The 15,409-nt window shown below is 35.7% G+C and overlaps 2 protein-coding genes and 1 pseudogene across 6 annotated transcripts in view; 1 reads left to right on the forward strand and 2 right to left on the reverse strand.

Moving 5' to 3' along the window:
- Nucleotides 1–165: 165 nt before the first annotated feature.
- LOC148730599 (uncharacterized) lies at nucleotides 166–1,914 on the reverse strand (annotated as a pseudogene).
- On the forward strand, nucleotides 1,355–10,562 carry LOC111328082 (uncharacterized). Of its 2 annotated transcripts, XR_016000990.1 has the most exons (3): nucleotides 1,355–3,167; nucleotides 5,694–5,799; nucleotides 9,078–10,562. XR_016000990.1 is itself a non-coding variant. In XM_022932443.2 (2 exons), exons 1-2 carry the CDS (start codon nucleotides 2,087–2,089, stop codon nucleotides 9,089–9,091), a joined length of 1,095 nt encoding a protein of 364 aa, XP_022788178.2. In that variant the 5' UTR covers nucleotides 1,355–2,086; the 3' UTR covers nucleotides 9,092–10,562. The 2 variants fall into 2 exon arrangements, 1 of the variants encoding a protein (XP_022788178.2); XM_022932443.2 differs by lacking the exon at nucleotides 5,694–5,799.
- The window catches only part of LOC111328081 (protein NEDD1), a 34,720-nt gene continuing 23,340 nt past the window's right edge, over nucleotides 4,030–15,409 (reverse strand). For 3 of the 4 annotated variants that reach the window (XM_088759530.1, XM_022932440.2, XM_088759531.1), the window contains 8 exons: nucleotides 14,425–14,644; nucleotides 13,771–13,881; nucleotides 9,855–10,327; nucleotides 9,060–9,165; nucleotides 8,629–8,815; nucleotides 8,384–8,450; nucleotides 7,406–7,519; nucleotides 4,030–5,740 (listed from right to left, as the gene is read on the reverse strand). In XM_088759530.1, the coding sequence (XP_088615656.1) occupies nucleotides 7,415–7,519; nucleotides 8,384–8,450; nucleotides 8,629–8,815; nucleotides 9,060–9,165; nucleotides 9,855–10,327; nucleotides 13,771–13,881; nucleotides 14,425–14,644 (1,269 nt within the window). In that variant the 3' untranslated portion in view covers nucleotides 4,030–5,740; nucleotides 7,406–7,414. The remainder of the gene's footprint in view (nucleotides 5,741–7,405; nucleotides 7,520–8,383; nucleotides 8,451–8,628; nucleotides 8,816–9,059; nucleotides 9,166–9,854; nucleotides 10,328–13,770; nucleotides 13,882–14,424; nucleotides 14,645–15,409) is intronic. The other variant, XM_022932441.2, reaches the window with a different exon arrangement.

Raw genomic sequence — 15,409 nt, forward strand, 5'->3', positions numbered from 1 at the left:
ACAAAGCTGCCCTAGTGTGGTATGCAGTCACCAATGTAACAGAGTCCATTGTACCATTTGATCGAAGTGAACTTACAACCAGTTTGATTCCAGGAACTTTATGCACTAAAGGCCTTAGAGATGTACTTAAGGCTAGCCATAATTTGTCATAAAGAACTTCAGTAATTCTCAAGTTCACAAAAAACAGCTTTAATTAAGGTACACCATTGACAAGCAACATTTGTTTAGTTTGTGTCACAGATGCTAGTCATTAATAGATACCTATATGACAAACAACCATAAAGTTCAAACTCATCTTTCTTTAAACAAAAGTTGTTTTGGCCAGCAGCCTCAGCGATTGTAGAATCCTTGTGCGCATATAGACATTTTATTTCACACACACCCATCGCACAGCATTTGCAGTCAATAATCCCACCAGGAGAAGCTCCTAAGTATGACCACCTTGGATCAATATTGAGATGACTGTCACAAATTGTCAGACTCATGGAATTCATTCATATCTATCTAGTAAGCTTTGCGAGCCCTACCCCCGTTTTCACAACCACACCATGTGGCTGCAGTTGAAAACTTATGGGCTTCAGGGTAGCATATGGACTTGACAAGACTCTTAGCAGGCTTAGCTGTGTTTGTTTTGCAAGCAGTTTTTAGATTGGAAGCAGTAACATGACCTGCCTGCCTGCCATTTGGTATCAAACTTTATTTTGTGACTGCTTTCTGGTTGAAGCTTCTATTGCTTGACACTCATCAGGTGTAATCTCAAGCAATATTTGTTGACACTGCTGCAACAACTCTATGTAGTCTAACTGCAAACACTCTTCTCTTAAAAAACAAAGCTGTTGGGCAAGGGCTTGGGTACCAATTATCAATTTCTTTACAAGTATACTGCTGATTTAAAGGTGCGACTAGGGACAAGACTGCTGGTTTTACTGTACAGCCAGAAATACTTCTAAAAATAGTTTTCTGCTCTTCTGGGGTTGGGGCGGGTGTCCTGGTTGGTTGGATCCCATGGTTAGATCTACTAGGCATAGGAGTAACCTGTTTCTCCACCATCAATTCATGCTTCCTTCAGGCAGAGGTAAAACCCATCTCACTTATAGGTAATGGGGGATTTCTTTCACATGACTGGAGAGAATTAAGCCATTTGTTCTTTTCCTGTGTGCAGGTGGTAGAATCTCTAATTCTAACACCAGCCTCCACAGCAAAAAGCTCTGCCCCAAACTGAGACCACCCTTAACATAACCCTGCCATGCAATAGCAATGGGAAGCAACTACAGTTCCACATTTTTCTGCCAGAAACCATGTTCAAAGTGGGATGTCCCGGGCTCAGTGAGCGGTTCACCAAGTGAGGGTACACAAAAAGTCTTAATTCTAATCCAAAATTTAGATCCTTGAAATATGCCATATCACTCGCTAATGTGAGTCCTATGAGTGATATGTCTTCTGAACTTGCAGCTGTCGTGTCAAGATCAACTAGATCGCTCTGACAAAGGGCTAACGCTTGAAACGTCAGCTTTTAACTCTACGATGGCCAATTTACAATTTCAACTTAGTTGAAATAACCAAATTACCTAGCAAAACAAGAGTTGTTAGCCGAGGTCGATAAAAAAAGAGTCCTTTATTTTGCTCTGTTTGCTTCTCTCCGAGGTCATCAGAGAAAAAAAATACACTACCGTGACTAACTCTGGCGTACACAACAACTTCATTTGGGTTTTTGTAAGTAGTTCACAATATCTTGATATTGAACGTTCGGATGGAGCTCGATGTTTTCGGAGAAATCACTTTTTCTCGACGCATATCGGTCGAAGCCTTAAACAGTTATTTTTCGTGGTACCTTGACTTCGTTGGACCCTCTAGACCCGCAAAATAATCCAAATACTGAAGGTTCACATCAGGCACGCCTTCGGAAGAAGCCATTTTAAAAGCTTAGTCGTCCCCCCAACATGGCGGCCGCGTATGATGTTGCGAATTTTTGTCACGTGGTCGAAAACAAAGAATATTAGACTTTGAGAGTAAATAAGGCAATCACTCCAAAATTTCTTTGATTGAGGTTTGCGAAAGTGCAGAAATTAATTCGAGATATAGAGACATGTCATCAAGCAATTCTTTCAATTCTTTTGAGGAAAGGATACCTTTAGTGGATCTTGGGCCTCGCTCACCGGATGTAGTTAGGCCTTGTTACTACATATTACAGGTCCTCGGCATGTGGAAGCCTTCGGACGGGAAATTTGAATTTGCCTGGCGAGTTTATCGCGGATTTGTGATCTTTTTGTGGTTGGGATCTCTTGCAGCTGTTACGTGTTTGGATTTTATACATTACGGCTTCAAAAAGGAAACGATTCACATGGGTGAAATTATGAACAGTGTTCCAACCTGCCTCAATCGACTCTGTCCGTTCATGTTCACCGTGTATTATTTTAACCGTGGCCAGTTTTTGGAGCTTGTTTACAGCGTACAAAATGTCTCTCATGAGTGGCAGGAGAGGTTATGTCGTATTGCGCGATGGTATACCATAATGTCAGTATCTCTTTGGGCTCTTGGGGCCGCATTTTTCATAATTCACTGGCTTCCTTTCTTCTCCGAATGGTGGCACTATGCAGTCTATATAACCGTTGTTGTGTATGCTACAGGCTGGTGGGCGACGTGGCTAAGCATCTATGGATTTGTTTGCCACGTTCACGGTTTGCAAATTGATACTGTTATAGAACAAGTGAAGTCTCTTGAATTAAAACCGACAGCAATTCTGCAAAAACATCATCAGTTACAAACCTCACTGGAAACAACACAGGCAGATTTCAATCTGATTATTTCTTTTGCTTTAGCATACCATGTGGTCGATGTGATCACTTTTAGCTTTGCTTATTTTAGTTCTTCATTCGGTGCAAATTATAAACTCTGGCAATATGCTGGGGGGGTTCTTTTTGATTTGGTGAGCATTGTTGTCAAACTGTACCCCCCATCGGTAGTGGCAGGTGCTGTTCACCGCATGGTTATCCAGGCCTCAAAGCGCTGTCAGTTAAAGGTGACCCCCTGGACAACAGATCTACCTGTTGAAAATATACAGTTATTCCAGTACATGGCATTATGTGAGTCAGATATGGGTCTTAAAATTCTTGGAATTCGTATCACTGTAGATCTGACGATGAAGATTCTTGTGACTCTTACAACAGGTGCTGTATCATTTGTAGCATTTGTCATTCCAAAGCTTCAGTAAGGGTCACCCTTACAATGACCAGAATGCATTAAGTGTGATTGGCTTTGAAAAACTGCTCACTGCAGACACTTGTTACTTAACTGTCACTCAGCAGAACTCCTAAAATCCTGAGGGAAAGGGTATGAAACAAACACCTGTCTCTTGGTAGTATTGTCTACTTAATGCAGGTATACTGAGCATTAGCTGTTATTTGTTAATTCCCAAATCAAGATAGCTTAAGCTGATGAATAGAGAAAAGCAAAAAATAGTCTACTTATTTATTAATTTTAGTGTCATATGTTGTGCTGGTCAACACAACTTTCTCTGGAGGTTATAGGAAGAACCAAAGACAATTTGAGCCCTGAATAAGATATTATGGGGAATGAAATATTGTCAACTTGGAGCTATATCAAGCAAAACATGATCATTTTACACACAATATGAACACAACCAACTCAATGCAACATGTGTGGAGTAATCATCAACCTACCAAATCTGGACCTCTCGTAAGGCACTCCATGGATTCTTTATTAGGTTCTGCCTTATTTCAGACCAAAACATTCAATTTTCATGTCATTTTATTTGCAATCACACACTCTTGGGCCACACATTTCACTCATGTCTGATTAGATGGCAGGTGGCACAGCCAATTAGATTAAAGCATTTGTGATGAAATGCTGGTAGATCTATACTCCTTGGGTATCTTACTGTTTTAGTTATAAAGCTTTATTTTGTTACTGCATTTGAAAAATTTCAAATACTTTTGTTTTGTTTTTTTGAGTAATTAAAGAATTCAAATTTATTTAATAAATCACAGTAAAAAAAGCAAGATAACAAAATACAGTTCAACCTTTTATTCTTAATGCATTGAATCCTAAGAAAATACTCCACAGCCTTATTTAATTAAATAATTAAAATACTATTTCATCTCTTTTAAGAATGGCTGGACTTGTCATTTGATCAAGAATATAAACATTACAGTAGAAAAGAAACAATTCCTTCATCCTAACAACTTAGTTTAAAGTTCCACATCTATAGATAGGATTCTGCACATCACAAGTTTACACATTTCAGTATTCATCATTCTGCAATGCCATTGCTAAAAATTACCCCACCCCCCAAACTGCAAAATGGTCAATCAACTACCCTGGTACATATAAGCTCATCCTTGATGAAAACTTTTTATGTGCCAAGTAGTGAAATATCAAAGATTCAATTGAAATACTGCCATCATTAAAACCCTTAATGATTCTCTAAATGAGCTGAAATGTGGAAAACCCTATCTGTGTAGTAACAAGGGCACAGATTATTTTAGTTATGTTTAATGCTACTGGAAAACATTTGACCTCTGAAAATTCATGTGGTAACATGCATTTAAAAACACTGTGACAGATGAAATATAGCTCTTAGCATTCTTATGTACACAAAATATTAAGCAATTCCTCAATGAGGTTGAGCATCATATGAATTATCAAAACCAAGCTCTGAGTTATCTGCCAAAGCCAAAGGCTGAGGCAGATAACATAGACAGGTTTAACCCTTTCATTCCCAAGATCTCATTAGTACTTCTCCTCACTGTCTGCCATACAATTCTTATGATGTTAGTTTGGAGAATTTGGTGTAGGATCAACTGATGATTCTCATAATTATTTCTATTTTACTTTATTCTCATCATCACTTGTCTGCTTGATATTGTATTGAAGTTATAAGGAGAAAATCTGTCTTGGTCATTCATGGGAGTTAAAGGGTTAATAATTCAAGTTATCATGCAAAAACCAAATTTAAGAATTGTTTTATTATACAATTTCTAAACAATCTGCAAGATGATACTTAATTGAATCAGCTATTATTAGTTTCTCTCTGAGTTTGGAAAAGTTTGAAAACACTACCCAGACAAGGGGCTTGGAGACTAGGCAGACTTTGAACTCAACATGATAAATGCATTATTTAGTGCAGATATTGCACTTATCAACTTCATATGCTTTTGTCTATTGATTGATTGCTCTCAACCAATCAGATTTTTCACAGTAACTCGAATGTGCAATATTAGTGGTTATTAACTCACACTTTACACAAAAACAAAAAAAACCATTAAAACAACACCATTGATCATTCCTTTTTACCAATTGTGCTATAAAATGTTATCGCAGGTCTATTAAAATTAACCTCATTTTGGTGAAGATTAATACAAAGTCAGCTGGGTGAGCATGTGAGGATGTACCAAAAGAAATAAATAAATAAATAGAAAACTCTTTCAATTGGATACCAACTAACTGTGCATCTCCTTGGTGAGTTTCATTTTTTTGAATTCCTCTCTGCTTGCTCAAACAACTAAACCCTGATGTGACATTTCTCACAAGCTGATTATTAAAAAAAAGCCATCTGATTAAAGCTGTTTCTTGAAACTGTAAAACTACAACAACATGAAATTTTATATGATACATTTTCAAGTCAGTAAGGTGCTTATTATTTACAGTGTTTGAACACAGCCCATCTCTTTCAGTTGTATCTGTCTGTATCTCAATCTACTGTGTGTGAAAGGAAGACCTGCTGTTGATCAAGAAAATAACAAATTGGTTGTCATTGACAGGTATTCTTTTATAATTCAGGTAAGATAATATTTTAGAGGGAGTTAGAAATATTAGATTGAAAGGACTACAATACTTGGTACTGGTATTAATGTGGTTCAACAAACACTAAATATTGATATATTCTCATCATTTGAATTTCATATACAATCTAGAAAATTGGTGTTCCAATAAATACATCTTACTTGAGACAATTTTTCTATCTGTTGAAGAATACTGGCAAACTTGATAAATTCCTTGTCAGGGTAAATGGCAAATTATAAACAATTATTGGATTTGGTTTTTGTGACATCCAGAATAAACAAGGTCGAGGTAAGTGTTATCAGCCGAAGCCGAAGGCTGAGGCTTGTAACTCTAACCAAGACCTTGATTACTCCGGATATCACAAAAACCGAATCCAATAATTGTTTTGTTATACATTGTTTTAAAGAAAATAACGCCAAACGCATTATTGCAGTGAACACAGTTTATTTTCGAACACTTAAAAATGTACAACTGTGTGGTAAACAAATTTTCACCTTTTTGTAAAACAATCAAGTGCAGAAAAGTTAAATGCATTTCTAAAGAAAGTATCATTGAAGAAAACTGTCGATCTTTTAGTATTTTTCAAATCTTTATCTTCAAGTAACTTCTCAATTTCTCGCTGAGTCGATGAAGCGAATCGAGAAGCCATTCTTACTTTGCTGTCTGTGAACTTGACATTGCTCCACCGGAAATCATGCACTGTGCGCGCAACCTACAGATTATTCACTAATCTGTAGGTACAGTTTAGTGAATAATCTGTAGTTTGTGCTGTTTCCCAGAATTAACTGTGGGTGTTTAGCCAATGAGAAGACAGATGGTGACTACAATGTATAACAATCACCACAATTGGTTTGAAGGCAGGATTTAATGAACTGCAGAAAAACTGAAAGTAAGGTGCACCACTTTGGACTTTGAGAGAGTGCACTAGTTTGTCTTGTAACTATGATTTCATCCATAGTTGGTAAAAGAGATTGGTTATGAAAGTTGGTGATAAATAAACAATAGCCTATATTTAGTGCAAAAACATGCACAGATATTTGAACAGAGATTATCTTTTCCAAGATGTGAACAGTTTCCCAGGAGCAAAGCTCGAGGAAAACTATGAGCTTTGAGAAACATAATGTCCAAGGAAATATTTTGCATGGAAGATGTTCACGAACAGCTTGCTTTTTGCTGCATGGGGTGTTTTCTTTTAAGTGCTCTCTGGTATGACTTAATGAACAAAAATACTTTCCTTCCTCTGTAACAACCATAAAACTCCTTTTTCATCTTGAATTAAATTTTAAACGAAGACGTATTGTGGTGAATGTTAGGTTTGGAAATTGATCACTTGGATGATATCCTTAGATATCCCCAGTTTCAGTTCGGGGAAAAATGTCACATGTTGCATTTAGATCAATCACGTACATGCAATAATAAGATGAATCAATATGAAGGATATAGGAACAATGATGCTACAGATTGTTCCAGGAACTCTCTGACTGTATGCTGTCTTTGAATTAGTTTTCTTAGAACATAATGATCAAATTTATCAATGAGTGATGACTTTTGATGAGATAGGTTCTAAATGTTCCTGTAACAAAGATCAAAAGAACTCACTCACCTAACAACATCAATATTTGGATTTAAGTCTATTGTTCTCTTCTTTTAACCTTTCAATCTCAGTAATCAAGGCTTCATTGACTGAATACTTTTCTAGCATTCCTTTCAATTCATTCTGTAAAAAACAAACAAACAAAAACAGCAAAGTTGTTACTGTAGAGCTAACAGAATTTAATTGTGCACATGGATATAATTTTCAAACAATTTCAAGAATTTACCTACATGTATTATATGAAGAAATTGTAACAGTGAAGTTGTAATCACTCCAACTCTTTCTAACTGTGTTTAAGACACATGTTATGTCTACTGTATCTCCAGATTAAGAACTACTGTTTTCCTTTGGAGGGGTACAATCCCCTGTTTTATCCTTATGGCAAACATTTAAAGCTGAAAAGAATCAACTTTTAGAGTTCCAAGCTGCCAAGATTTTGGTTGCCACACCAAGTAGAACAGTTCTTTAGCAGCTATTAAATTTGAAAATTGAGTAACCAATTTGACAACATGTGTTAACCTGTTATGCAACAAACTGTACTGTGTCTATGCTTGTCTTAATGACTGGTTTCAGGTGAAAGTGAGATGAAAATTTGCGTAAAATATCAGCAGAGCTCCGCTGTTTTCTCCTTAAGGTTACCAGATAGTTTCACAGTAACTTGTGTCACAGAAAATTACTATTAAAGCCAGTGCCTTGAGTTTATCCCTATAAAACCAAAGTATATCTCATTTCAAAGCTTATAGGTTGCAGAATTTGATAATTTACTTAATAATTTTTTTCTGAAATGCAGAGATAATAATTTACAAATTTGCAATATATTAATATCTTTCTGGGTAAAGGAATCAATAATCTTTTTGGGCAGGATCTGAATTTATAATCAATTCCCCTTCTCTTGCAAATTCAAACATAGATTAACATCTAGGTTACCTAGAAATATAGCTAATATACCAAGTTTCTTGTTTGGAGGTTTAAAAAAAACAGACTTACTTTCTGAATTTGAAACTGTCTCAGCATTTCAACCTGCACATTAACAATGTCCCTGTGTAATGCTACCCTGATAATACAAATGAAAAATATATAGGTAGGACTAAAAATATACAAACTAATAGTTAAATGAAGACACATAATATTACATAAAATAAATATAGTGATGGCAGATGAACCTCTCGGCAATAATTGATGATGTTTCCACGTGAAAGAAAAATAATGATTATAATAATCTTATTTTATACCTGAACTCATCCAGTGATTCATCAATCAGGTTCTTAATAAATTGCACCTGAAATGGTAACAGGCCTGCATTACTGGCACCACTTGCACCCACATCAGTAATTGTAGTTGCCATACCAACAGCTCCACTTGGTAAAGGATCTGGACTATGGTTTACATTATCAAATATTAAACTCTCCCCAGGTGACACTGAAATAGATTTGGAAGTAAAAACAGTTACTAAAATTAGAACTACTAGAAGATCTTCTTTTACTTGATTTAAAACCCACTTATCAATTAGAAACTAAATTGAAATCTCAACATCAACTTACAAGAAACAATTTCCTCTATCTCAAAATAGAGACAGGAAGTAAATAAGTGTGTAAAAAATAATTGTTTGATATATAATATTATAACAAAAATATTTTCCCATTAATTACTATTATTTAATTACCTGTTTCTGATACTTTAGGCACTGTGCTATAGCCAACAGACTGATCAGGTATTCTTGACCCACCATCTGCTGACCTTCTGTGATTGGATGGAGATCCAAGTGGTGACTGAAGAACACAACACATAACAATGTTACTGATCAAGCAGCAATCGTGTTAATACAACTCATCAGTATTATCTTATACATTAATGGGTTAATTAATAGCTAAATATAATTACAACCAACTTTTGATTATTGTTTACTTAACTACTTTATTTTACTTGTTGTATTCCTGTCAAATTGAATGTAATAAATCTAAGTTCCATAATGGGTAACCTGTAAAAGGCACTGAGACCTGGAAGGTCTCTTACCAAACATAAACCCAGAAGTCGGAAACATTGAAAGAGATGTCTAATTTAATTTAGAGTAAAAACTGATGTTTTAAATTAATTGTGCATAAAGATACCAAATACAATGGAACTTCTATCTAAGGGTTAATCAGACAAAACCCATATCTACAAAATAATGTAATAAAGCAACAGTTTTTGTCTTTGGTTCACATCCAAGACCTCTTGCTCCAGTACTAGCCCTAGGTAGGTCATTTTATCTTTTTATGCCTTTCTCACGCCTCAATGAATTATTACCTGACAATCTGGTGAAATCCTGGAGGTACATGGAGCTTGAAATGGGCAGAAATTCCATCCATGAGGAGGAGGAATAATACTTTTGATCAATTATATTATGACAGAATGAGCCACTCAGCTCAAGTTCAGGTTACTTGCATCTACCTATCTATCAAAGAAAATTACAAAATACCCTTTTCCCTCTGCTTTCTGGTTGTGTAACTACATTTCCATTCTTGAGAGATCCAGATGGGGAGATACTGATTTGCTTTACATCTGCCTCAGCATGCACGCTCCCTTTAGTATCTTGTGAATCAGCACATTCTCCAAAAAAACGTGTTCTCTGATTTCTCTCAAACTGGGCCCTAGTAATGCTGGGTGACACACTCCCACTGAACACCACATCTGATGAGATCCTGGTGCCATTGTCATTCACCAGATTCTGGCCAGTGCTTAGATCAGGGAGGGCTCTGGCACCAGATGATCGCACAGTCTGAACAGTTGAAGCTGCTGTTTCATTTGCTTTATTTACTGCAAGTGTCCTTGGTGAGTTTAGATCTTGATCTATATTGCCCTTTGCTGTGGCTGTTACTTCAGCAGGGTGATGCAACTGCCTGGTTGCTGAAGAAGACAGATTGCTTCCAATTGGTGAAAATACTCCTGATCCTAAAACATAAATAAGTTGATGAAATTTAACTCCCACTTTTCCACAATTAGTGCTTAGTAATTTTATAGAAAGATTATAAATATTTAGAATCAACCCTGAGATTGCTCCAAAACACTAAAACCAACATAAGCAAGGTTTAAACAACAATCAAGTATACACAAAAGCCTTGGACAGAGCTGTAGTGTCAAGTAAGTTTTATTTTAATTGATAATAAAATATCATGCAAAATTTTGATCATGAACATCATTGTTGTTTCTTTCAACAATAAACATTCATGACCACATGAAAGGCATCATGCAAAATAGTGAGACAAGATACGACACAGTTCATTTCAAGATTTCAATGTCCTTTACCACAACTTTTTCCCAGGAAATTCAAGAATCCCAAAAATCCTTGTATTCCTTACTGAGATCTTTTGACTGAGATTCAAATCGACATTGTGCTGGGACACATGGGGGAACTAGTTATTTTTGGTGGTCTTGGCAATATTCTGAAGGCGTCACAAAATTTCTTGCTTCACTAGCTGGTTTCAACTTAAGCAGTTAAATAATTGATTTTAGTTCTGTTGAAAACAGAGCCTCAACCTGAACTTGTTTCCTTAAACTTGCAGGTGACTAACAAGTAAATTTTATGTGCTTTTTAAGTTCAAGCAAAAATGCCATCACCATGATTTTATATCCCTACAGTTATAAAAAGGAAACTCTAGAAAGCTACAGTAAACCTCTGATTTTGGTGCATCTTCAATATCGAGGAAGAAAATTCTGCTTTTTCCTCACTTCATTCTCTAAGAGCATGACACATTTTTTTAACAATCCAGTTGATAGATAATTACTTTACAATCATGCAACATGACATTGCATTGGTGCTGTAAAATGCAAAGTTTATGAAAACTTATCAAAGTTATTATACGCCCTCATTAAAGAGAAAAGGAAGTAAATGAACCTGAATAGGGTCTGAAGTATACATTAGTGGACCTGTGTCTTCTGTTCATCGCTATTTGTATACCTAGTTTGGTTTTCAGTTTAGTGCTAGGACTAGCCTGAGAACATCTCCACGTGAGAGATGCCCCAAGCTCCCCTTAATCCCCTGGACATCTCTGCAAGAGCAAAGCCCCTGCAGATAGTAAGCCCTGTGTCAAACACACACACGTCAAGCAATGGAGTTTTACAACACAGTTTTGAAAGAAACAGATCTGTTGAGGATAGAGAAATTGACAAAAATTAACCATAATTCTAATCAGTTTAATGTACATACCAATGGACTTGTCATAAATTAAATGACTTTCCAATTTTGATTTCCTTAATATTTAATAAATCATTTCAGACTTAAAATATTATTATCACATTGCACCAGACAGATTATAAATCATCAAATTGTGAAACTCTAATCATTTTTCATTAATTAAAAGTATTGCAGTTTGCAGGAACTTCATTAGGTACAGCTCTCCTGCCCAGACATGTTCTCAAAACTTTAAGAAAAGAAAATAACTTTAGATGCAAAGAGTCTTCTTTGCCATTGTTTCTCTGTGGTTATAAAAAATTAAATAAACTTGCTTTAAAAATTGAGAAGATATAGCAATGTCAATAAAGGGAAACAAAAATGCCACCTGTGACCACTGAAATAATATTATTACCTAAATATACCATGTGAAATTATTGTAAGGAGTCTCAAATAATGAAGTCTCCTGTCCAATGAGGTGAAGGCCTCTTCTTTCAAACTAACATGGTGTCTATTAACAGGTGATAAAATGTATTTCTATGCTAGCTGAAGAATCTTTTCTGATAAAAACTTCCCAAGAAGTAACCTCATTCATCAGAAAAAATTACCATTAAATTACTAGAACCACTGAATAGTCCTTTAAGGTTTTGCTTTGAAATATTTGTTTTAGAAGCTTTTTTGCTAAAAGTATTTATTGACTGCAATCTTAGACTAAATATTCCAAAAATAAGGGCTCATAAACTGACTGCAATCTTAGACTCAATATTCCAAAAATAAGGGTCCATAAAACAAGAATTGTATCCAATCATTACTTCTCATTGATAGTATGGTATGCATCAAATTATACATCCTAAAAGAAAATGTTAATTCCTGATCTTACAACTTTTCTTTCAAGGAATTTTACCACATGCTTCAGTAAAAAGATGTTTAGAAATAAATTAAAAGCAATTGTATGCAACAAAGATGATTGTTCTTAAAGCATCACTTTCCTATAAGTTATTAATTAAATTTTCTTGGCTTACAATTATTTTCTGATCACAACCACAAAATTGCAGTGTTCTGCTCCAAACTATATTTCATCCTTAAAAACAAACATCAGTCTAAATAAATTTTTACAAGGAGGTGAAAAGGGATAAATTACTCAAGGCATGATTATTTTTAATTTTGGCTCAATTCCATTAGTTTTGGGGGCCAAATCTTCTATTTTTTTATTATAAGTCATTACTGCAAATCATCCTCTCAAAGTAGGTTATTTTCTAGAATAAATGTTTTACAATAACTGTAGAAATTCTCATGCATTTATTGGTTGAGAGCCATTGTCAATAAGGTTAGAGATCACATAACCGCCTCCTGGTTAGCTCAATTGGTTAGAGCGCTGGACTGTTGGGCAGGAGGTCGATGGTTCGAGCCCCGGCCGGACCAACACTCAAGGTCTTAAAATAACTGAGGAGAATGCGCTACCTTTCTATAATATCAAGAAATGGATAGACATTCTAGTCTTCTCGCATAAGGACGAATAAACCGTAGGTCCCGTCTCCTGCATCTATTAATTAGTTAATTTGGTTTGGCAGGGGACGTTAAAGAACCCACTCACGAGATTACTGTGATGTGGTCTGGCCTGTTTACTGGGAATTGGGGGGAGGGGGCATCTTCAAATAAGTTTCCTTCGATTGTTTGTAAACTGCTGATGCAGTCCGGTTAAAGTCCCCCGAAAAGTGTTGTGATGCGCATTTGGTCATATCCACATGTTAATTCGCGCAATATAAATATTAAATTATTATTATTATTATTATTATTATTATTATTTGAAGTATCATGTCATGCAAAGCACAAGCATGCAATTTTCCGAAAACCTAGCCACATAAGGAAGCTTAATAAAATCATAATTTTATTGTAAAAAAACAAGTTGTTGTCAACTTCCATCGTCTATAACCTTATTGATCATAGAAATGATGTCACTTTGCAGTGAAACCACTCAGCTGCACCTTGTGGTTTCACTTTAGTTTTGAACATTGTTGACATCATTCCTGTGATCAAAAAGGTTATAGATGATGGAAAATTGAAATCAATTTCTTAATCATAAAACTCAAACCCTGAAATGTGAAATAAAGTATAATCCTGTTCAATTTTGCATCACCATGTTCAGTAAAAGATATTCTTCAACATTTTGCCTGACAATAGTTCAAGACTAAGGAAAACAATTAAAAAGAAACATGCATCTTACCATCTAGTGGATTGTTATCTTTTAAGCTGTATGAAGGAACTGTTTCTCCTGAACTAGGGAGGGGTGGCTCATTGGTTTGCTTACTGGTAGCCTCTACAGCCGCTGTTTTGACTAATCAAAAGAAGTACACGTTAAGTGTTAAATGATGGTTACTTCAAAGGAATAAAGTTCATTCACTCTTTCATCTATCAAAATTAATATTAATACAAGCTCAATGATACTTAAACTACTAGACTAGAATGCTGTATGTCCAATAAACTTTCATTAATAATTTCTCAGGTAAAATTAAAAAATATGGCTCAATACACAAAAAAAAAGTAGAGAGAGGGAGAGAGAGAGAGAGAGAGAGGGAGAGAGAGAGAGAGAAGGTGTTTTTTAGGTGTACAATTTCATGTACACCTAAAAAACAAAAGTCCTGTTACTTTCTGGTAGAACAAAATGCCCTCTCTATCTTGAGTAATAAACGACGCCCAATTTTTTTTAATATGGACCTCTCGTGCAGTGAATAAGTCACAATTTTGCTTGGCATTTTACTGATAATTGATTAAATAGTGATGAAAAATCAAACCAAGAGTAACTTTCTGCTCACTCCAAAGGGTAAGAATACATCTTTGATTTGCTCCTTAATGGCTCCTGAAACACTGCTACACCAACCTTCTCTTAAAGGTGAGAAAATATCTTCGGATTCTTCTTGTCTAATTCCATTTTGTTTTGATAGTGGAATGTGTGAAGCATGATCTGGTACATTGATGGATGGAATGGCTGATACAGTAGCTGTTGCAACAGGCTGTGGTTCTGTTGGCACTGGAGTTGGTGTGGATTTAGTATTTGAAGTCACAGGTTTTGAACTTTTGCTACTTCCCAAACTATTAACCTATAGGCAGACATAGGTAAGGAGTTATTTGTGAGCAATGCTCATTCACAACGACAACAACAACAACAACAACAACAACAACAACTTTATTCACCCTTATTCTTGAGAAGATTAAATTAACATAAAAAAATTAAAACTAAGAAGGCGTTGGCTTCCTGAAATAACTAGAAGGTTAACAAGGCTAAGAAGCCAAACTCTGTAGAATGAATTACAATATTAGGGTCGGGACACACACACAGATGTACATACATACACACACACACACACAGACATGTACACACACAGAGAGAATTGAACTATAAATAATTATGAATAAATGAAATTTATAAGTCATGGAAAAAATATGATAGATATGTATTATACAATACAATACAATACAATACAATGTTCTTTATTTCAAGAGGGTAAATGTACATAATTAACCCAGTAAAGAGTTTTCTAACACATGGCCCTCTGTAAACCCACTCATCCCACCCAGGGGAGGACATCCATCACACAGTAATCTCGTGTGTGGGAAAGTAATGTCTCCTACCCCAACCCTGCAGGAAACGGGACCTCCATTTATTCGTCCCTATCCGAGAAGACTAGTATCTAACCTAAATAGAAAGGCAGCAAATTCTTCTCGATTATTTTAAGACCCTGAGTGTTGGTCCAGCTGGGGCTTGAACCCTCGACCTCCCGCACAACAATTCAGCGCTCTATCCATTGAGCTAACCGGGAGGTGGTATATATTAGAAATGAAATCCTGAACAATTAGGATAAAAG

This window comes from Stylophora pistillata, chromosome 5 (assembly GCF_964205215.1).
Source record: "Stylophora pistillata chromosome 5, jaStyPist1.2, whole genome shotgun sequence".
In the NCBI taxonomy this organism is placed as follows: Eukaryota; Metazoa; Cnidaria; class Anthozoa; order Scleractinia; family Pocilloporidae; genus Stylophora; species Stylophora pistillata.